This window comes from Lissotriton helveticus, chromosome 7 (assembly GCF_964261635.1).
Source record: "Lissotriton helveticus chromosome 7, aLisHel1.1, whole genome shotgun sequence".
Classification (NCBI taxonomy): domain Eukaryota; kingdom Metazoa; phylum Chordata; class Amphibia; order Caudata; family Salamandridae; genus Lissotriton; species Lissotriton helveticus.
The window spans coordinates 1,809,102,883-1,809,125,724 of NC_136068.1; the positions used below are offsets into that span (position 1 = coordinate 1,809,102,883).

Genomic DNA, 22,842 nt, shown 5'->3' on the forward strand with positions numbered 1-22,842 from the left:
AAATGAGCATAAAGAGGCAAAATAAAGGTCAGAAATGAGCATAAAGAGGTAAAATAGAGATCAGAAACAAGCAGAAAAAGACAAAATAGACATCAGAAAAAAGCAGAAAGAGGCACAATAGACACCAGAAACAAGCAGAAAGAGAGAAAGGTGAGAAACAAGCAGAATATAGGTTGGAAACTAGCAGAACAAATAGAGACCAGAAATAAGCAAAAAGAGGACACAAATGAGCAGAAATGGACAAAATAGAGATCAGAAATGAGAAGGAAGAGGCAAAATATTGGTCAGAAATGAGCAGAAAGAGGAAATCTAGAGATCAGAAACAAGCAGAAAGAGACAAAAAAGACATCAGAAACAAGCAGAAAGAGACAAAATAGACATCAGAACAAATAGAGACCAGAAATAAGCAAAAAGAGGACACAAATGAGCAGAAAGAGGCAAAATAAAGCTTAGAAACTAGCAAAAAGAGGCAAAATAAAGGTCAGAACCAAGGAGAAAGAGGCAAAATAAAGGTCAGCAACAAGCAGAAAGAGGCAAGATAGGGGCCAGAAATGAGCAGAAAGGCAAAATAGAGGCCAGGAATGCACTGACTTGCAGACCCATTCAGAGGCTCACATACCCACTCACAGACTCTCTCACAGGCTCAGGCACCCTCTCACAGAAGACGTACTCAGTCACTCATGCACTCACTCACAGACTGACTTACACACTAATGGAGGGACCCACACACCCACTCCGACACTCTGATCCCCACTCTCATCCCTACTCACAGACCCACTCACACACACTCATGCACCCTCTCAGACCCTCACCCACCAACAGGCCCACTCAGAATCTCACACACTCACTTGCACATACACTGAGACACCCATGCACTCACTCCCACACTCACTCAAGGCTACAGAGGTGTTACAGTTAGGAAATAGAATTTAAAAATACGTAGATGTTCAAGGAAAAGGTTACAGGAACGTTACAATTAGGTAATAGAATTAAAATATCTTAGAAATTCACTGAAAAACCCCAAGGTTACAGAGAAGTTATAGTTAGGCTAAGATTTGAATCGTACAAAACCATAAAAATGTAGCAGTTACCAGCTAGGTACCAGTTAGTTAACTATACCTAACACCCGGCAAAGCACTCCTTATGACTTTACATATACATCTCCTATGACATGGTCAGGGACATCACCGATGACATCTCAAATGACACCACTGTTGACATCTCTGATGACATCATCAACAGAACCACTCACACACCCACACAACCACTCACATACCCATTCACAAACCTGTGCAAGTAGTCACACTACCACTCACTCATCCATATAGCCACTCATACACCCACTCTCTCACCCATACAGCTACTTTTACAACCAGCCACTAGTCGATACAACCATTCACATAGCCACACACTCACCCATACAGCTAATACTCACCCGCCTATTCACCTCTACACCTCTCACAACCACTCCCACACACATCCATACAACTACTCACACATCTGCTCACTCAACCATACAGTCCTCAGTACAGACACTCTCTCTCCAATTCAGCCACTCACACAGTAACTCACTTAACCATACATCCTCTGAAACAGTCACTTACTGACCCACAAAGCCACTTACACACCCAGTCATTCACTCATAAATCCATTTAGACACACTCACTCGCCCATTCAGTCACTCACACATCCACTCACCCACCCATACAGCCAGTCACACTGCCACACACTCATAAACTCTTAGATAACACTTACACTCACTGGATGATGTCATCAGTGATGTTATGAGTGATGTCAGTCATGAGTGATGTAATATGTGAGGTCATAAGCAGCATTTTGGGGGGTGTAAGTTACAGCTATCTCAAGCAACTATTATAGCCGAATTTCCATGGTATTGTATGAGTCAAATATGAGCCTAACTATATCGTCCCTGAAAGCTTTGCCTTTTTTCAGTGAATATATATATATATATTCACTGAAAAAAACATAGGTTTCAGGGGTGTTATAGTTAGCTGGACATTTCACTCGTACAAAACCATAGAAATTCCTCTGTGATAGTTAGTTCTGCTAACTATAACTCGCGCCCCTGAAATGCACTGCTAATGACGTCACATATTACATCACTCATGACATGATCAGTGACATTACTGATGACATCTTTGATGACATCTCAAATTACATCACTCATGACATCACCAAACAGCAGTATCCCGTTGGTGTACACTCCGGGACACTGCAGGAGCCGACCCTGGTGGGTGGCCGTCCCCAGGGCCATCACTGCTCCAGGAGGGGGGCTGCGCAGCCCCCCTCCCACCATCGGCAAAGCCCCGGGGAGGTGGTGGTCCCAGGGTCTTGGGGGTCCGTCATGGACCCTAAATTTAAATAATTAGAGCCCTGGGGAGGTGGCAGTCCCTAGGGTATTTTTGGGGGGCTCGAGCCCCCACACACAGGTATTTAAAAATAAGAGCCCCGGGGGATGGTGGTCCCCGGGGCAGCGAGGGTCCGTGTGCCCCCCGCACATTTATTAATGAAAGCCCCGGGGGTGGCGTCCCTGAGGCTGCAGGGGGGGTGAGTGCCCATCGCAAATATTTGTGCAAAGCCCCGTGGCGTGGTGGTCCCCGGGGCAGTGTGGGGGGGATTGGGGCCTCCCCCACACATTTATTTTACATGTCCTGGGACTTGGCCCACCTGGGGGCTAATTAATAATGTGGTGCGAAAACACGTGCTTCGTTTTTAAAAAAAATGTGTGGCTGGATCCGCAGATTCGTCGCGCATTTCGCCTTTTGAAAAATATATATATATATGTTTTTTGGGGCCTTGGGGGTCCTTGTGGGACCCCCTGAGCAGGCCTAGGGGGTCAGGGTGTTTCTACCCTGCCCCCTTTTCTCATGATGCATGTTTCTTTTACTGTTTTCTTGTGCCTCGATTCTACCGAGGCACAAGATGGCTGCCAACACTTCCTGGTTTGAAGTGTTGACAGCGAATTAGAATGCAGCTTGTGATCGGCAGGGTGTGCAGATCCTCTGTGCCCCTATATATTTTTTTTTTTATTGTTTGCTTTTCTCAGCAACTACTGAACAGATTTACACCATTTAAGAAAAAGAGTTCTTTCTGAAACAAGCACCACATTTGTGCCAAATGTGGTGTAATTCCGTTCAGCAGTTCCAGCTGTAGCCTTGTCTAAAGTTTCCTATGGGAAATGCATTTTTCAATCTCTTTCTTTTTAATTTATCAGGAACTAGTGAACGGATTTACACCATTTAAAGAGTTCTTTCTGAAACAAGGGCTACCTTTTTGCAAAATTTGGTGTAATTCCGTTTAGCAGTTCGGACTGTAGCCGTGTCTAAAGTTTCCTATGGGAATTAACATAGAGAAAACACGTTTTGGGACCCCATCTATTTTCTCGGCCCCCGCTTGCCGAATCACCCCAAAACATTTGAGATAGGAGCGGATCAGAGCACCTCACTAGTTTTGAAAATTTCACGGAGATTCGTCAACTGGCGCCAAAGTTATTTGGAAAAGAAAAAACTTTTTTTGAATAGAATCAAGGTCCTAACTATAACTACCTACTGGCTAACCGCCAGTAGGTAATATATATTTATTCCTTCAAAGCAAACAGCCTCAGAATCAAACAAAATTTCTATGAAATATATTGACATCATATTTGTTTCTTGTACGATCAGGTAAGAAAGGGGAAATAGGTTGGTGACCTTCTATCTGCACTTGAGCATTGTGGCAGCTGTTAGGCAGACATTTCACTAGAGCTTCTCGCGGCGTAGAAAGGAATTATTTATCAATACAGCTTTGCTCAAATACATTAGGCAATGGAATATCACATAGAAGCAGACTACTACAATGGAAATGTCACACACAAGCAATACGAAAACATGTCAGCTATGATTCCTATCATGCATTTATTACAACCAATCTGGCACACCTGGTACTCAGCAAAATAAAGTCAACAGCAAAACAAGTTATTCACATTAAAATAGTAAAATAGAAGTCGACTCCTGCTGTTTGTAGTAGGAGCCATCGAAGCATTGAGCAACTGTTGTCTAACCAATGTTCTCCCCAGGGCCTATATGTGTGACTCTTAGAAATGCAATGTGGAACTGGGTGACGAGCCACCACAGAGCTAAGTTGGGACACGCGCCACTTCACCTTCACGCTCGGTGTCCCACTGCTAATGACAATTGTACTGAAAACGAAGATATGGCCTAGGGAGGACTTCAATGTAATGGTTGTACAGTGGGCTGAAGTTGCTCCAACGGCGTCTGTGGACCAGCCTGGCCATGTCCATATGTGTACATGTGCACAAGCGCATGCTTCTACTAGTGCCCACATCTGCGAAATCACAACAGCACCTCTCCTGCACTCCAGAGCCACCTCTTAATTATATTAAGCCTAGAAGCAGAACACGTCATATGCATGATTTATTTTTTTTGTAGGTTGAGCTGAGGCATCGCAGATGTGCTGTCTGCAAGACCTGCTGTAACCAAACACAACAGCTTGATTCTCGCCTGCTATAAGTTCCCTCTAGCATTGCTCTTCTTTGCTGCCTTCTAACTCATTTGTGCAGCGGATACTCCACTTCTGTTTAAGGCTGAGAAGTACCTTCTTTCTTAAGCTGGCATTACTTATTTGTTGTTTTGGGAGAACTCTTTTGTAATTGTTACTTTCCATCCAATGCTACTGCCCCAGCTATTTCTGCTCACTTTTTAGAGATGCTATGGTATGAAAACTTTTCGGAGGTTAAAAAGGGGTATGTTAATCTCCAACTGAAGGGTGCTATTTTCTATAGTACAGTACCCTCTTCCGATTGCCCACTCCCACCCACAATTGGCGCTGTTAACGGAGGCGGAGTAGCGCATATTTATGTCTCGCAGCCCTGCCGTAGGTTTTTGCACGCATGATGCGCTAAATTATCCTGCAAAGACAACAAGGGTCCTCAGGGAATAATATTAAACAGAGAAAATAATTTTACAGACCACAATCGGTACTATAATCAAATTTCCAGACCCAGCCGGGTGAGGAATTGTTTAATTTGAAGATATAACGGAAATGTGGTTGACCAGAAGATGGTCAGTTATGAACAATTCAGATGGGGCACAGTCCTGTACCTATCCATCAAAGAAAAGAATGTAGCAGAGGTGCTACAAAGGTAAAAGAAAAGGTTTACAGGCAATAGGTTTGGAGCCAAAAATGTCGCTTGTAAATTAATGTACAATGCAAAAGCAAGTTTCGACATGCAGTATTTACAGAATTGCATACAACTGAATTTCCTGTAATACTGTTTAAACCGTCAACGTTTCGATCCCCTGGCTCCTAATGAACCGGGATCATCATCAGGACTGTTAAAACATTTGCCTGTTTCTAGGAATGCCTGTGGAAAATGAAAGAGGAGAAAAAGGATAGAAAACATAAGGCATCCGCCTAAAAAAGATATATACAAAACAATTACAGACCGTTTGCGTGCCGAGGACTACTTACACTATGCAAGTTTGTGCAGTTGACCTGAGGAGTACTCATGGTAGTGGAGCCGTCTGGTGATTGGAGAACCGGATTCAGTGGTGAGCGTGGACAATTGTGAATTCATGGGAGAAAAACTCCTGATATTGTCGGAGTTCCTCGTGGCTGGGTGCCTATCATGCACGTGGGGTATTTGTCATAGCGAGGAGTGCCTCCAGTGACTAGAGCATAACACGAGTGCGCAGTGAGCGTGTGGGGCCATGACCTATAAGTGAAGCCGAATTGGCCAGTGAATATATCACACATGCACAGGCGGGGTGTCAGGTCTGAGAACCTCCGTGATCACGTATTTCGAATTACTATTATTACCAGTACTGACCTGCCAGGCAATTAGTAATGTCCTTGTCAGGCACTAGAAAGGTCAGAATACCGAAGATTTGTCGGTTCCTGGATTGGGGAAATAAATAATTGTATTACGGAAGGTGCCTATTGTGCAGCTAGACCACGTGGGTGTCGAAATGGCAGTTTACCTGGTCAGGAGGCTGGGAAATGAGCCTCAAAGTAGAGCGAGCCTTTAGGATAAAAATCGAGGTGGTACCTTGCGTCCTAATTAGGGCGAGTGTTTGGCAACAACCGGTGGGCTGCAAGGAAAAAAGTGAACGTGGTTTAGAAATGGGGCGAACGAAAACCTCAAATGGGGTTTCCAGGGGAGCCCTAAGGCATGCTCTTACCTGTTGGAGCCTCGTGGAATGTGTAGGGATGACGGCGAGACTCGGTGGTCTCTCTCCGCGTCTTGGCAGCATCAATGCGCTGTCCAAGTGTTGCTGCTCCGCAGGGGCTTAAGGCAAATGGCGGATTTGGGAAACAGAGGACGGACTGTTTGTTCGTTTCCTCTGTGGTCGCCATATTAGAATGGGCATGGATCACACCATAATGACATGGCGGATTGGAAACCAGAGGACGGACTGAGTGTTCGATTCCTCAGTGCTCGCCATTTTGGAATGGGCATGGATCTAAAAATAGTGGAGGGACTGAAGCGCATGCCTTAGGGCTCCCCTGGAAACCCCATTTGAGGTTTTCGTTCGCCCCATTTCTAAACCACGTTCACTTTTTTCCTTGCAGCCCACCGGTTGTTGCCAAACACTCGGCCTAATTAGGACGCAAGGTACCGCCTCGATTTTTATCCTAAAGGCTCGCTCTACTTTGAGGCTCATTTCCCAGCCTCCTGACCAGGTAAACTGCCATTTCGACACCCACGTGGTCTAGCTGCACAATAGGCACCTTCCGTAATACAATTATTTATTTCCCCAATCCAGGAACCGACAAATCTTCGGTATTCTGACCTTTCTAGTGCCTGACAAGGACATTACTAATTGCCTGGCAGGTCAGTACTGGTGATAATAGTAATTCGAAATACGTGATCACGGAGGTTCTCAGACCTGACACCCCGCCTGTGCATGTGTGATATATTCACTGGCCAATTCGGCTTCACTTATAGGTCATGGCCCCACACGCTCACTGCGCACTCGTGTTATTCTCTAGTCACTGGAGGCACTCCTCGCTATGACAAATACCCCACGTGCATGATAGGCACCCAGCCACGAGGAACTCCGACAATATCAGGAGTTTTTCTCCCATGAATTCACAATTGTCCACGCTCACCACTGAATCCGGTTCTCCAATCACCAGACGGCTCCACTACCATGAGTACTCCCCAGGTCAACTGCACAAACTTGCATAGTGTAAGTAGTCCTCGGCACGCAAACTGTCTGTAATTGTTTTGTATATATCTTTTTTAGGCGGATGCCTTATGTTTTCTATCCTTTTTCTCCTCTTTCATTTTCCACAGGCATTCCTAGAAACAGGCAAATGTTTTAAGAGTCCTGATGATGATCCCGGTTCATTAGGAGCCAGGGGATCGAAACGTTGACGGTTTAAACAGTATTACAGGAAATTCAGTTGTATGCAATTCTGTAAATACTGCATGTCGAAACTTGCTTTTGCATTGTACATTAATTTACAAGCGACATTTTTGGCTCCAAACCTATTGCCTGTAAACCTTTTCTTTTACCTTTGTAGCACCTCTGCTACATTCTTTTCTTTGATGGATAGGTACAGGACTGTCCCCCATCTGAATTGTTCATAACTGACCATCTTCTGGTCAACCACATTTCCGTTATATCTTCAAATTAAACAATTCCTCACCCGGCTGGGTCTGGAAATTTGATTATAGTACCGATTGTGGTCTGTAAAATTATTTTCTCTGTTTAATATTATTCCCTGAGGACCCTTGTTGTCTTTGCAAAATTGATTACCCATGGTCCAAAGGTACTTATTGGGTTCCCTTGTTAAAAAAAATTGTCGTAAATTATCCTGCAGCCTGCAGTCGAGAAACAAAAATACACATTGCCATTGCTGAAAATCGAGTGCATCTCTATATTTATTTTGAAGTGTAGTTACGGTCTTGCTGCTTTAAGACCTTGGAGCAGGAGCCGGCAGCTTTGCTGGTATTTGCGTCGCCATTAAGTGAGAAGGCCCGTCACGCCTTGTCATTTCTGGCCCCGGGAGCTGATTGCGCAATGTTCCTGCTGCTGAGCGCTCGGACATGCGAATGGAAACACACATTTGTGGAGCTCAAAATGCAAGGTTAGTGTTAGAATCATGGTTCATACAGGCCTCTCGTCGTGCCGCCAGCTGACATGAACTGTGCGTATTTGACAAAGAATGTAAAACAAAACTCTTTGGGATTGCTATTTTTCTTACACCCTGCTATAATGTAAATAATGCCGCATACTCCGTGAACAATGTCATTTATCACTGCAGTGTCAAGTTTAGGATGCAAGTAAAGCACATTACATACATCTTCGTGTACCCAGAAAATATGGAAACGGGCCTTTGAATACATTACAGTTTGCTAGATTGTTCAGAAGAAATGTACCGGAAGCTAAAGAAGCAGCCAGGATTCATTTTACAAAAATAAAGAGGCAATCATCAACTTGTTCATACCCCATGGCATGAAAGCCATAGCGTACAGATTCTGTTCTGAGACATCTGCAGCACTGTATACACTACTAACTACACGCGTGGTGAGCGTGGTGGTGCCCACCCAGCTTGCAGCAGTTCCCATTACTGTTTAATCACTGAATGCTTCAGCTGAAGTGTTAGTCCTTCTCTTGTACTGTGAAACCAAGCTGGGCAGACAGCTAAAGAAGCCTTCCTGCCAGGGTGCCTGCTTGCCTGAAAGAAATGTAAATGTGTGCACCAAGTTATTCTGCAAACGTAAAGAGTAATCTTCAAATGTATAGGATGCTTGGGAGCAGGTACTGACTTTAATAGATCGAAAAACCTGAAGCTTTGTGATGACAACGATTTATTATGTTGGGTCTTGCAAAGAGTTAACAATTGAGCTGTAAAGTGCGTGCTTTTAATTGTAATTGTATTTATGTAGTGCTTACTACCCCAGGTTATTTATGTCTTCCCCCTCAATCTCCTGCTTCCAGCTGCTCGCTCTATAGCACTTTTTTCTTGCTTCCCCTCGTTTATTAATGCAATGTTCATGCAGAGACCGTGCACAGGTTGGCACGGACTAGTGACCACTGAAGAACTCTCATTCTTTCAGCACTGAGCACTATGCCTGAAATTTGTACTGGTCTCGATGAACTCTGGCCCACATAGGTGTTTTGGGTAATGCGGCAAGGTGGTTCTGTTGTGAAATATTGAGAAAGCTGCAGGCTCCACATGTACAATTGTACAACATTTCACAGATCTGTCTTCGGATTTAAACAGAGCTATGAAAAACAGAATTACATCACTTCGGCGCAAGGGAAAAACCTGCAGGCTTAGGGGCATATGTATCAAGCTAAATTGCGATCGCAAATGCTAAAATTTGCAGAATTTCATCGTTTGCGAGTGCAATTTAGCTGTCTGCAATGTATGAGTAAGAAAATTATTTGCAAAATAAGGAATCGCAAAATTACTGAATCCCTATTTTGTGATTGCATTCAAGGAATCGCAATTTTTGATTCCTTAAATGCAATTTAGAAAGCACAGAATAAGTGCAATTTGGCCGTAAGGAATCGCAAATTAACACCAACTTCAAATTGGTGGTATTTTGCGATTTCTTTGAAAAATTCACTTTTTTGCATTTTTCAAAGTGCCATGTGGCGCACATACATATTACAGGTGTGCAACAGGGTGTCATTTTGACACCCTGGCACCCTTGAAATTGCATTCTCAATTTGCGATTCTCTAATTGCTAATCACAAATTGAGAATGCCTTCCCATTCATTCCTGTGGGCCTCCTAGGCCATAGGAATGAATGGGAAGGTATTCCTTATTTGCAAATCTCAATTTGCGAGTTGCAAATAAGGAATATATGGGATTCGCAAAATTATTAGCAAATCCCACTTACATAGCATTTTGCGATTCTCAAATTGCGATTAGCTGAAAATTCAACTATACAAAATTCCACTCCACAACAAACCATGCCATATAATTACAATCCTAAAAAATGTAAACCACATATTTACACTTCAGTCCATGCCGCATAATTCCACTTCACATAATAGCACTCCACATAAGTTAATAACGCTCCACTTCAAACCACATATTATCGCAGCATGCAACACAATTCAGCTCCAAATACAACTACACATAATTCCACTGCAACCTATATAATTACACTTCACGCCACATAGTTACACTCAACTCCAAAACACATAATTACACTTCACAAAATTCAGCTATGCAACATGCCACGTAACTCCACTCTGCATAATTCCATATCACATAATTCCATATAATGATACACAATTTCACACCATACAATTCAAAACCACACAATTCTACTCTACTCCATACCACAGAAATACTCTCCACATAAATCCAGTCTATGCCACGTAGCAACACTCCACCCCAATACACTCCACACCATGCATTGCCTGTTTCTCACATTGACAGGAGATTTTCTGGAAATACTCAGTGAAAAATAACGGAATATGAAATTGGTACCTTTAAAAAAACATAAATGCTTGGCGAACAAATCAGGAACAGAAATTGAGTGAACGCAAACTACTCAGTCTGCGTTCACTCAACTTCTGTTCCTGATTTGTTCGCCATGCATTTATGTTTTTTTTAAGGTACCAATTTCTTATTCCGTTATTTTTCACTGAGTATTTCATGCTCACAGTTTCAAGTGCAGGATTTTGGTTTTGCACAAAATGGCTGTTGTTTGTAAGTATGCCATGCTTTAGTCACTGGGACTAGTGCATGTTGGGACTTGATGTTCATATCTATTTCTTTAGTTCTTCTCGTTCACTGAGCAGATCGGTCGTTTCCACCAAGGTTCTTATTCACAGAGGGGAGTTACCATTTTACCATGGCGTTGTGCTCATATCCTTATCACCTGCCATTACGTACTGCAAGCTCATGATGTATTAGCGATTTTGGGCACCACATCATAGTATGCAATCTTATGACTGTTTAAGCATTTCCATATGCAAACGTTCAAGTCTTTCTTCATTGCATCTTGTCTATTATTTAATTTGGGATGATTCCTATAAAGTACAATTAGGAAATTTCAGATTTTTAATTTACACGTAACCATGATGAAGGGTGTTTTTCACCATAAATGCATTAGATCTTATGTTACAACTATGAATATCTTTTCAAGTTGAGAATACTCGATTGATGTCGTCTGCAAGTGTTACTTAACATTTGTGACAACAAGATAAGGTTAAAACAACTAGTTACATTACTCTACATGATTGTATCACAGTTTTACGTATTAGATCTGGACCTTAGCAACTACCTATTCATTTTCTCCAACAAAAAGGCAAAGCTATCCACCCAGTTCCACGCCACATAATGCAAACCCACACATTTCCAATCCACACCACATAATTTGACTCCAAAGCACATGATTCAACTCAACAACGCAATTACACAACAGACCCCAGAATTCCACATAATGCCACAAAATTCAACAGCACATCACATAATTTAACTTCTCTACACACCACTCCACAACACAAACTACCATTTCACATTATTTCACTCCATAACACACAATACTTCTACACATAATTCCAGTACAGTCAATACCACATAATTACTATCAACTTATTTATACTGCACACCATGCCACACAATTCCACTACACAAATCCACTCCACGCCTCAAAATTCCACGTCTAACAATTCCAATATAGCTCACATAATTCCACTACACATCACATACATACACTTTTACAATGCCAATAGCTGTAACTCAAGCACATGCAAGACCTATTGCATTTGCAATACTTGTTTAATTTGTGGACAGACCTAATCTGAGTCTTAATACATGTCCTTGGAAGTTAGGGATGGAAAGCAAAACGTCATAGGTTGTAACAGGCTGCTTAAGGGTGGCATTTGTGACCTCCAATTGCCATGCATCATTCGTCAGATTGACAAATTGAGTGCATTTCTATAAAGCATTGGCAAAGCCAATACACCGGATTAATAACTGAGTATGCGAGCAAGGTTTGCCAATGTTTGTTCATTTATGATAACACAACCTAATGTGTATTTGCAAAATGCATGTTCACCCCTTGGGGCATCTTTGCACTCAATACCAGATGTTTAAAAATGCTCAACTAAACGATACTCTTTTTTTATCAACCTCAGAAACGTGTTAGACTGAGTGGCCCCACTGGGTAGTTGTGGCTCTGAGGTCAAACACAGGTTTCTATAGTCAAAGCCTTTGTCCATTGAACCACCAGATCCAAGTGTTGCTTTAAAGTTACTTGCAGTGTGTGTATGAAAGGAATCACTAATAATATTAAAGTGTTGGTCTTCAAAGATGTACTGGTGTGCTAAAATGAAAAGCTATTTTTGAATCTCCACAAATCATGCCCGAAGGTTTATTTAGAAAATGTTAATATTCACTTGTAGAACATTATTGAAATGGTACTGCTCAAGATGTACTTTTCGATAGAGAGAGTTCTTTTTGTTACTTTCAGCATCAGGAAACTCTGGAAAACCATGATCCTGCTGCAGCCGTGGATCGTGGATTTAAGAGCGGAGGGCCAGTGTGGCCGGGAATTCGACAGACGACCACGGGGGAAAATTCAATAAATAAATAATTTTACTTTGTGGTCAAATCTCGAAATCTCCCCCGCCCGGCCCTGCTTACCTTACCAGCACGGGCCGCGGCTGCCTGCTGAGAGGGCCAAATCCAACACATCAACATCATTGTAATAATTTTCTTTGTCATAGTATTTATCAAAATTATTTGTAAAGAAATCATCATGGATCTCTTGCTTGAACCTCCCCTATAAGACCCCATAGGGTCTTGCCACATGATCAAATCATTAGGTTTCAGCAGAATTACAACAACACCAAATTCATCTCCCTTATGCCAATAAGAATAACTATAATTTTCCATCACCCTCTTTTGCCGGCATTGCTCATAATTTCCCTAGCTGGGAATGTGTCCTGCGATCCCCAGGAACTGACAACAAATGCTAAATACTATGCACTACGGAATTTCCTGTATCAGTGGCTGCAGCTATGTATAGGTGGCAGTGTCCTTTGTTTGTGTTAATAACTTCCTGCCTAAGGGAAAGGCATTATGGTACTTGTAGTGTTCTTAGATGTAACATACAAAAGAAAGAAAGAAGAGAGACTGCATTATAGAGTCTACTGTCTTGTAATGAAATTCACATTTGAGAGCTTAAACAAACAGGGCAAATATGTCACTCACTTATTTAAACACAATCCATCCTAATATTCCAAAGGTCTGGACTTCACAGCTTCTCCCCCTGGAGTGAGTCCTCCCATCCGGCCAGTGTCAGTAGTTTGAACTGGGCCCATTCCATGGACCACAGTTTCCTAGAATGCTAGGGGTAGTGGAAGTGACGTCACACACCCTTCAATGTCCACTTTCGCTCACACACACATTCACACTTATAGACACTCCCTCACACATAAACACTCTCACCCGCAAGCATGCACGCAAACATCATACATTTAAAAGCATTTTGTACTCCCATCAGCTGACATGGAAGGTCATATTTCAGCTAATTGTGCTTCATTTTGTTTACACTAACAGTGAATATTGTAATATTATCATTCACGATTAGTGTAATAGGAATTGACAGATAACAAAAAGAGTGGAGTCCCAACTGACATCCATAAGGAAGAGCTGCCACTGTGTTTTTGGCACTGATGTTGCCATCTCTGAGGCCAGGGAACACATTGGCATTGCCAGGAGCAGGGCTTCAAGTGGGCCGGGTCCCACCGGTGCTGAGCAGTGACAGTTTTTTAAAGGAGGCCTTGAAACGAGTCTCTATCAGGCTCTGTTTTGAGCCCTGGCACAGTAGGTTCATTTTTTTCCGACTCCAGTGACCGCAGTCACATCGATGTGCGCATGCTCACACTGCTCACTTCTCAGTAGTAGAGAAGTTACGGCATGATGTCATGCCAGGTGAGCGTTCCAGGGGAAGGGAAATCCTTTAAAGAGAGTCATTTTCTCTCTGGATTTCCCTTCTCTTTTTGAAACTCAGGAGCAGCAACATTGTCGTGGTGTCCCCAGGGCTTTAAGTGGAATCTTTTTCAATATAAAATACAAGCCCTAGTTGCTGCTTGTTTATCTTATGCAACTAACAGCCATTGACAATACCAATAGTTCTGAATTGTTGTAGATATGATGTTACTTGTTGTATCATATATGTGGATGCAATGAAAGAAACAGCACACTATGCTAAGCACAGATTATTAGCTTAGGTGTTTTTAAGCCACGCCCTTAATTATATTGCCCCCACCCCTTTGAGAGAGCCCCCGTTTTTTTCATCCCACTTAAAGCCCTGGTCAGGGGTTACAAGGGACACCCCTAAATGACCTCTTCGTGCGGGATCCCAGTCAGGTCTCATGTCATGTCATGTCAAGTCCTTTAAATACTGATGCTGGAACTTCACCGACCACCTGCATTCCGTCCTGAAGGTCATCAGTTCTCAGGACCTCCTCTGCCGCCCCTCCGTTGATCAGATCTAACTCCCTCATTCTCAACTAAAGATGAATACCATTATCTTCTTTGTCTCTTTCAATGTATCCTTCTTCAGAGACCACTCTGAAACAGCTCCAACTCCATTGCCCCTCACTCCAATGTTGCAAACCTACGTCTTCTCCCATATTGTGATGTCCAGAATGCACACTGTTAGCTGGGCCTGGAAATCCATCACCTGAATTGACTTCCCTGGGTTCCCATCGCCCTTTAAGACCCACTGCCGCATACACAACTTTATAGAAAGGACCCCAGAGTACCTTTGTTAATAATCCAAAGCCCACACAGGAGCCTCCGAACACGCTGGGGTCAGAAAGGAGTACGAATGTCACAGATCAGTCACTGCGACTATACGCCACCCTAACTGTGACCCGAGGATGGCAATCAAGCAACTCCCTATCAGGAAAACACATATTCTAAGGGGAAAGGTTATGAAGCGTTTGTGTAGGGCAGCAAGCCATCTGCGCTGTGTGAAAGGGCAGCGCAGCGCAGTATTTAAAGTAATATAATGCATTCCTGTTCTTTCCTTGCACTGCCGCTCTTTTGGCTGTCTAGCACCGATGCAGGCATCCTTGCACCGTGACGTAAGGGTGCCGGCGCTGCAGACAGGATTGTTTTTGTGCTGGAAGGGACACTTTCCTGCACAAGAACAATCCTCCTTGTTTTCCTCTTTCGATGTGTGCTTCAGAATGCAGCACACACCGAAAGAGGAAAAAGCAAGGAGAAATAAAGATATTTCGCCTTGTAATGCCTCCCCTGGGGAGGTGAAGCAATTTGACACATTTCCAGGTTTACCAGTGCTGGTAAATCTGGTAATGCAAAAAAATCCATTGGTGGATGCTTGGGATCACCCACGCTCTACCCATGTAATGCCTCCCTGTGGCAAAGTAACACAATGCAGCAATATGTTCTGCCCTGCACTACTCTGGATTTATCAAGCCATGCAGGGTCTTGCAAGGTGCCCTTGCGTAGCTTCATAAATCACGCTTAGGTTTTGCATCTCGCTTGCACCCCGTTGTGTGGCACAAGAGCGATGAAAAACCTTCATAAATATTCCCCTAAATCTTTTATATTTGCTTTGAGCACTGCCTCCTGTAAGCACAAAGTGCTGCGAAGCAATACTGTGTGCATGGATGAGCTTTAACATCCTTCATTCATACAGGTACTTACTCCAGTGCTTCCTCACTCATGCACTGGCAGTTTACCCGTCTTCTGTGATGTTGTAAGAACTCTGTCAGTTGGAAAATGTCTGCTGAGGGTGATCAAATTTTGTTTTAGATATATGCAGGGTGGAACTTTAGAAAATGTTTCTCGGTATAGGATATTGTCACAACGATAGACATGGTTTGTTTGGCCTGGCGAGCAGGTCAGGCGAGCAGAGGGAGTTACAGCTGTGACAAGATATACTTCTGTTAGGCAAAGGCGCCTGCGGGCGGGTAAAAATAGATGCTGGAACTGATACAACCTTGAAAGTCGCTGATACGTCTAAGATATTTTTCCAGATGTAGTGCACCAAACCTACCACTGGACGGCATGCTATGACTGTTATTTTCTAGCGTGTACAGCGACGCGAATTTTCCATTTTAAAGTCCAAAAAGCTCCTGCAATTAAGACTGAATATTAGCTTACTCAGCGGCTCCCAACGATGTCATATTTGATTCAGAGCATGTCCTGGGCTGGGGCTGCTGCGTCCCGGCTTCGGAGAGCACCCAGGGCGGAAAGATGTCTCAGTGAGATAAATACTCCTCATAAGCACCTGCTGTAGTCTGCAGGTCAGGGGCTTCATTTATGAGGCCGTGCGTCACTTTCACGCCGCCGGTGCATCACTTTTTGTGCACCAGCAGTGTAAAAAATGTGCCTTGTTGCACCATATTTACAAAGTGACGCATCTAGGTAGATGCGTCACTTTGTAAACCCCTGCCCTACATTATACCTATGCCAGGTATAATGTATGCAGGGGGGCGTTCTGACGCAAGAAAAAGTCATAGAAGTGACGCAGTGAAATCTATAAGATTTCACTGCGCCACTTCTAGGAGGCAAATGCGTCAATTTCTTACGTCTGCCTCACAGCAGACGTAAGACTGACGCAGGCCCTTTCACCATGTGAAAGGACACATTGCTGGAGTTGTGTCACTTTTGTGACACACTTGAGCAATGCGTCACTTTTGCGCCATACAGATACGTCAGAAATACTGACGTATCTGTAACTCCTTGCGCAATGATGCGTCATACTGTAAATATGACGCATCATTGGTGTTGCAAGGAGGGCGCAATGAAAAGTGACGCATCGCTGTTTTCACGCAGTGATGCGTCACTTTTCATAAATGAGGCCCCATGAGTTTTAGTCGTCGCAGGGCCAGCTGAGCTGTCCATCCTTCTAGGTCACGCGGTTCGCGGTGTGAAAAGATGAGCGCACACCTGCACGTTTTATTTGAATAATGACGACAATAACATCATAGTATTTGTTCACCTTCTTCTGTGATTAGCAGAAACAACGTAAACCCCCCAAAAATCTGTCCATGAAATATTTTTTCATAGTTATTGGAGCTCAGGATTGGTTTTTTCAAAGAAGGTAAATTGTTTTCCTCAAGTTGAAATAGTTTCACAACTATTGTGTGATACATACTTCTTTGTAAAATGTTCCTGATTTGTGCCCGTGAAGATGATTTCATTAAAAACAAAAATGTAGAAGCTTGAATGATGCCTAAAATCTTGTCTGAAAATGTTCTATGCGGTCTGGCTGAGTAATGTAAGAAACCCCCCCCCCCCCTCCACCTGACCGCCCCTCCCCCCTCCCCTAGACATCTTGGATCTGTCTTCCAAGCCGTCTTTCTGGTTCCTTCTACAAAATGTAAACATTCGTGTGCAAGTGCTGTTTGCTCCCAAAGTCCCATTATTTGGGGCATATTTACAAGCCCCTTGCGCCACTGCTGAGTGACTTTTTTGACGCACCAGTGGAGCAGTGTGGTATTCCATATTTACAAGGCCACGGAACGCCACCCTCAGTGGCGAAATGAAACTTAAGGGGGTCCCCCTACAGGGTACATGGAGTGGCTGCCTCCACACTCAATCAGGAGCTCTCCAGCTGAAGTGCGGTGCTGAGGGGGCCCCCTGGAGTTTGGGTGTCCCCTGCCCCACAGGGGCCATGGGGGGCTATGTTATGCCCCAGGCCACCCTGCGTGGCATTTTGTGTCCTTGTAAATATGACCCCTTTTCACGCAGCACTTTGCGTGAAAGGGACGCTCCAAGGGTGTTTCTGTGGGGGGAAACATCCTTTACAACGCAACTATTACCACGCAGTGCCTTTACGACGCAACTTTTACAACGTAAACCATTACAATGCATTGCGCTGGGGGGCGCTCTAGGATAGAGAATAGATTTAATTTACTATCCAACACCTTCCCTAGTGTCCACGGGGACTGGAGTTGGAATAGTAAATTAAACTATTCACTATCCAGCACCCCAAAGCGCTATGCGTTGTAACGGCATGCATTGTAAAAACCGCGTTGTAAAGGCATGCGTGGTAAAAGCATGCGTTGTAATGTCATACATCCTTCTGTGGGTGTTCTCACGCAACACCCATGGATTCTTCTGCATTCACAGATTTACAACATTTCGTAAACCTTGAAATCAGTCAGAATCCTACGCCTCGCAAGGGGAGGCCAAGGGGAGGCATAAGGAGATGCAGCAAGGAGAAATATTTTTATTTTTCCTCGGTTTTTCCTCTCTCTATGCATTCTGCATTCTGCAGCACACACAAAAAGAGGAAACCACCTCTTGTGATTGTTTTTGTGCAGTAAGGTACCCCTACCTGTACAAAAACAATAATCCCTGCAACACAGGCACCCTTGCCCCATCGTACAAGGGTGCCTGCATTGGCCCATGGCATCCAATTGTGCCACGGTGAGGCAAAAGCTCAGGGATTCAGCATAAATATGACGCATCCCTTTGAAAGTAATACAGCGTGGCGCAATCAAATGACTTGCGGCACCATGCTGCGTTACTTTCTTGTAAATAAGGCCCTTAGCCTTTGCGGTTTCGACTCATCCCCCATCTGCAGAAATTCAGCAACACTGAAATAGCGTGGCTATTCCTTAAGTAACCCTATTAGCTTCCTTTGTTCCTCACCCTGAAGACACTGTAGACGTGTCCAAGAGACTCTTTCGCCCCACTGCCACGTTGTAAGCAAGGGTGGGTCATCAGGTTGATTATTATTCATGTACAACGCTTTTTCGATGCCCTCCTAATGTGTTGCATCAATAGTTTATAGATTTTAAAGGAAAGTGGCCCTATTTGTTAATGTTGAGGCAGCTAACACAACTAATACCACTAGATGGCGCCAGATGCTAGGTCTTCCAGTTTTCCATGCCCCTCCAGGACAGGATTTTTAAGCTTTGACACATGTTTGTCATATGCTGTGCCCTGTTTCAGCTTGTTGTCCTAGACATCATAACATTTTCTGAGATGCCTGCGTACTGCTGCTCGTTCTGCTACAACTTCCATCTCACCTACAACAGTCCAAGGGCACTCTGACCTCTGCCTAGCAGCAAGGCCCCTGTGCACCAACTAGGTTAGCCGCATGGAGCGATGCTTCAAAAGAAAGAGTCAGGTGTGGAATTGTGGCACACACAACTCTTAAACGCAGATGCTGCACCTGGCTGTGATGTGGAGTTCGGCCTTTGGAGGTGTGCCTACATCTGAGACACAGAGTAAGTTTAGACACAAATTCCACTCAGAAGAGAAACATTAATGCAGTAAAACGTATTAGTTACTAAGCACGTTACCTTAATGGTAAGTAAAGCATGGTTTAACAAAAGCCTATGACTGTTTTAGCCTCATATTTTGTTTGATAACATTGTACCTGAGCTAGGCGTTCCAACCCACATCACCCTTCAAGAGTACGTCTTGAGTGTCCAACTTTGTCATCCCCTGTAACCAGGGCTCGAGTCGGGGTTCCAACCGGGTGGATGGCATCCCCCCACTTATTTTACCGGGTGGACACCGTCCCCCCTGCCAAACAGCTGGACTTCACTCTTTGGCCTCTCCGGGACGAGATCGGAGCTCACAGCACGCTGCTTACTTCTCAGATGTAATCGCATCTAAGGTGTGAGCGAGGGGAGGCAATGAGCCCGATGATGCAAGCCACCTTTTGTGACGTCACTTCCTGTTGTGCCGTCACTTCCAGTGACGGCGCCCCCCACTTCTTTTTTTAGGATTTGTGCCAGATTTACTAAGGGCTTGTGTTGCCCTGAGTCATGCAGGGTGGCCCAAGGCAACGCAAGCCCGTACTTGGGATCTACTAAGCCAAGCAAAGCTACCTTACGGGGCTCTGTGTGGTGTATTAAATGTAAGCTAACGCAAGCAAGCACATTCCGTTACCTAGTGTTACCTCGCAGCAGGGAGGCGTTCCATGCGTGGAGTGTGGGTGTTCACTGACATCTAACCATGTGACGGTGAAGACCCTTCATCAAACCCTGGCTCGGCAGCCTTACTCTGGACTTCATCACAGCATGGGAGATGGGAGGTGGTACAAAGTGTTATTCAGAACAACTTTCAACATTGTTTATCTCTTCTGTGGGCTAGACAAAGCTTTGTGAAATGTAGCAAAACGCATTGCCTTTGACTCTGGTCTTCATTGTCCTTTCTAGCCGGTCTCATGGGATGTGTCCATGTAGTCCTTCTTCTGTGGCAGTAAGCGCTGTCATTGTAGCCCTTTTCAGTTCCGGATAGATGACAGCATATAGTCCTACTTCTATGTCTGTGGCATGATCTGGTTTTTGACATTCTGGTTATCTAACTACTTAAGAAAAGCTTTGAACCTATTCAGTTTTTTATTGGCAAGATATCTTTTGTGACTACAATCAGTGTTGCTTGAATTCTGCCATTTTCCTAGCAGCGGTGTTTCATGTCAGGACTAACAGCCAGTAATGAGGGCCATACGTTGTCTGTATTATGTGCTCTTTGCTTTGTTGTGAGTTTGCATCAGTGTCGCTGGCTCCAGCATCCATGTCTCCTTTTATTTATGTTTTTTCATTCAACACTTTCCTGTTTTGAGGGATCCCTGTCATCAGGTGTCAACATCCCTGTGTCTGTCTGTCCCTTTGCCTTAAGGTCCCTGAGTCTAGTTCACAAACTGCACTTTGTAGTATCTTGCACTTTTGAGTAAGTCTACTACTTTTCGGTATTCCCAAACTTCACTTTTGTAGGAACTCCCGGCCGCCATTATTTCCTCTGAGACGATGTTGCAGTACCAGTGGTTGGACATGTGTCCTGCTGCACTTACTACCACAGTGTGAATTACAACAAATATGTAAGCTCCTACAAAACTGAAGTTTTTGAATACCAAAAAGTAGTAAACTTACACAAAAGTGTAAGTTACTTTTTAGGGCCAGCTTTAGGGTGGTGGACCGGTGCAGCTGCCCCTGGCGCTGAGCTCAGGGAGGCTGTGTTTAGAAATAACTTTTGGATCTAAAAGCACCTATCACAGAGTTTCTTGTGTCTCTGGCAACAATAAAAATGTCAAGCTAACTCTGGTGATTCATGATCCTCAGAGGTTTGTCTAGTGGCAGTTTGACCCATCATAAAGTAGTGCAAAGTGTTAATATGCCTGCTGCAAAGAACGTGTACCATACAGATCACACAATTGTATTTTATGTGGATAGCTCAGTGGGTTACAACTTTTTCCCAGAGATCCTTTGGTTAATGGCATTTTATAAGTTACAATTCTAATATAGCATTGTGACCTATGAACTATCATCAAAAAGCTGCATGAAAACTGCATGGCAGAGGTTAAAAGTTATGCCCCCCCCCAAAGTACTTTGTTATCCACATGTTGCTTAAAAGAGTTTGTTTGGGTAGAAATACTTTCTTATTAATAATGCCAATCCTAACCACTGTGGTACGTTTTATACCCTTAATTTATGCTTCTCCAGACCAATTTCTCTTACAGTATACTGCCTGCTAGTATGGCTGACATGTATATTTCCTATAGACTGATTTACATATATGTGTGATTCACAGTCTCTGAATGTGTTTGTGATGTAAAGTGCTCAGACACCCTACACTGGTATGAGTACCACCATAAAGCAAATGAAGTGCATGTGAGAAAGGGGCTATGCAGAGGTGAGGGGCACTGGTGGAGGGTGGTATTGAGGGAATCCGTGGACCAGGAGGTCACGGGGAGGGTTAGAGGGGGGAGATTGTTGCACTGGACTCCACCAACGCTAAAGCCGGCCCTGTTCGTTTTGTGACTCTGGCCCCTTTCTGTTCTTCGATTCACCTGTCTCCGTCTCTTAATGCACCTGGCTCCTGTCCTCAGTTCTCCACGTCCTTCTGTCCACGAGCCACAGCAGATGCCAAGCCCTGTTTCTGTATCCCCCAGAAAACGGGGCTCCATGGCCCAAGTGCCTCCATGAGGTTTTCCAGTACCTCTACCTTTAAAACATGTGCCTTCATGCCCCCTGTTGATGTTTTTGTCCTCAAGACCATCTGCATTCTCCCTTCCACTACTACAGTGTTCTGAGCTGGCACAAATGTACCTTGCATCCCTTACAAACCTTTACCTTTGGTGACGTGTTTTCGCACTCTTTGTCCAGGGCAGCCGATGAATGACACAGCCAACGGGAAGGTCTGCCCATCCTGCCTGGCCGAAAACTCCCAGGACTGCCAAAATACCAACACCATCAGCTGCACCGGGGAGGAGACCCAGTGTGTCAAGTTCACTGCCACCAAGCACCGAGGTACAGTGTATGTTGTGTTTGGAGCTTATGTGTAGCAGTGATTGTGGCATAGGAACACTAGAGGGCGCTTTACTGCAAGCAGGAATGGTTTAATCCATTGCTGGTACCTGTGGGCATCTACAAAGAAACTCTGTGTCTTTAAGTTGACTATTGTTCGCTAAGCGGATTTTGGCGTTAATCTCTATGTGGAGATGAGGCTCCTCCATACTTTATTGAAAAATCTTGAATATAGGTTTTTGATAGTACTCATCCTGTATCTAAATGACAAATCCTATACAAATCACACCCTCCGAATACATAGTTCACACATAGAGTATGGGCCTCATTTATGAGGTTTTGGCGCAGGGCAGTGCCCAAGGAATCTTGCTGCAGAACCCTGAGTCAAAAGAAAAGGGCAGGAGTGTATCGTATCTATGAGATACAGCACATTCCTGTCCTTTTCCCCTGTGCTGGTCCACAATGGGCTGCCGTGCACCAATGCAGGCACCATTGTGCCATGGTGCAAGGGTGTCTGCCTTGTAGGGGTGATTGTTTTTGTGTGGGAAGGGGCACTTTTCTGCACAAAACTTTAGAAGAGGTGTTTCCTCTTTCT

At 44.1% G+C, this 22,842-nt stretch overlaps 1 protein-coding gene across 1 annotated transcript in view; it reads left to right on the plus strand.

The window, feature by feature from the left end:
* The window catches only part of LOC144770796 (phospholipase A2 inhibitor and Ly6/PLAUR domain-containing protein-like), a 213,300-nt gene that overhangs the window by 186,402 nt on the left and 4,056 nt on the right, over nucleotides 1–22,842 (plus strand). Inside the window, exon 4 of the mRNA XM_078655555.1 lies at nucleotides 22,107–22,250. Coding sequence (XP_078511681.1) covers nucleotides 22,107–22,250 — 144 coding nt within the window. The remainder of the gene's footprint in view (nucleotides 1–22,106; nucleotides 22,251–22,842) is intronic.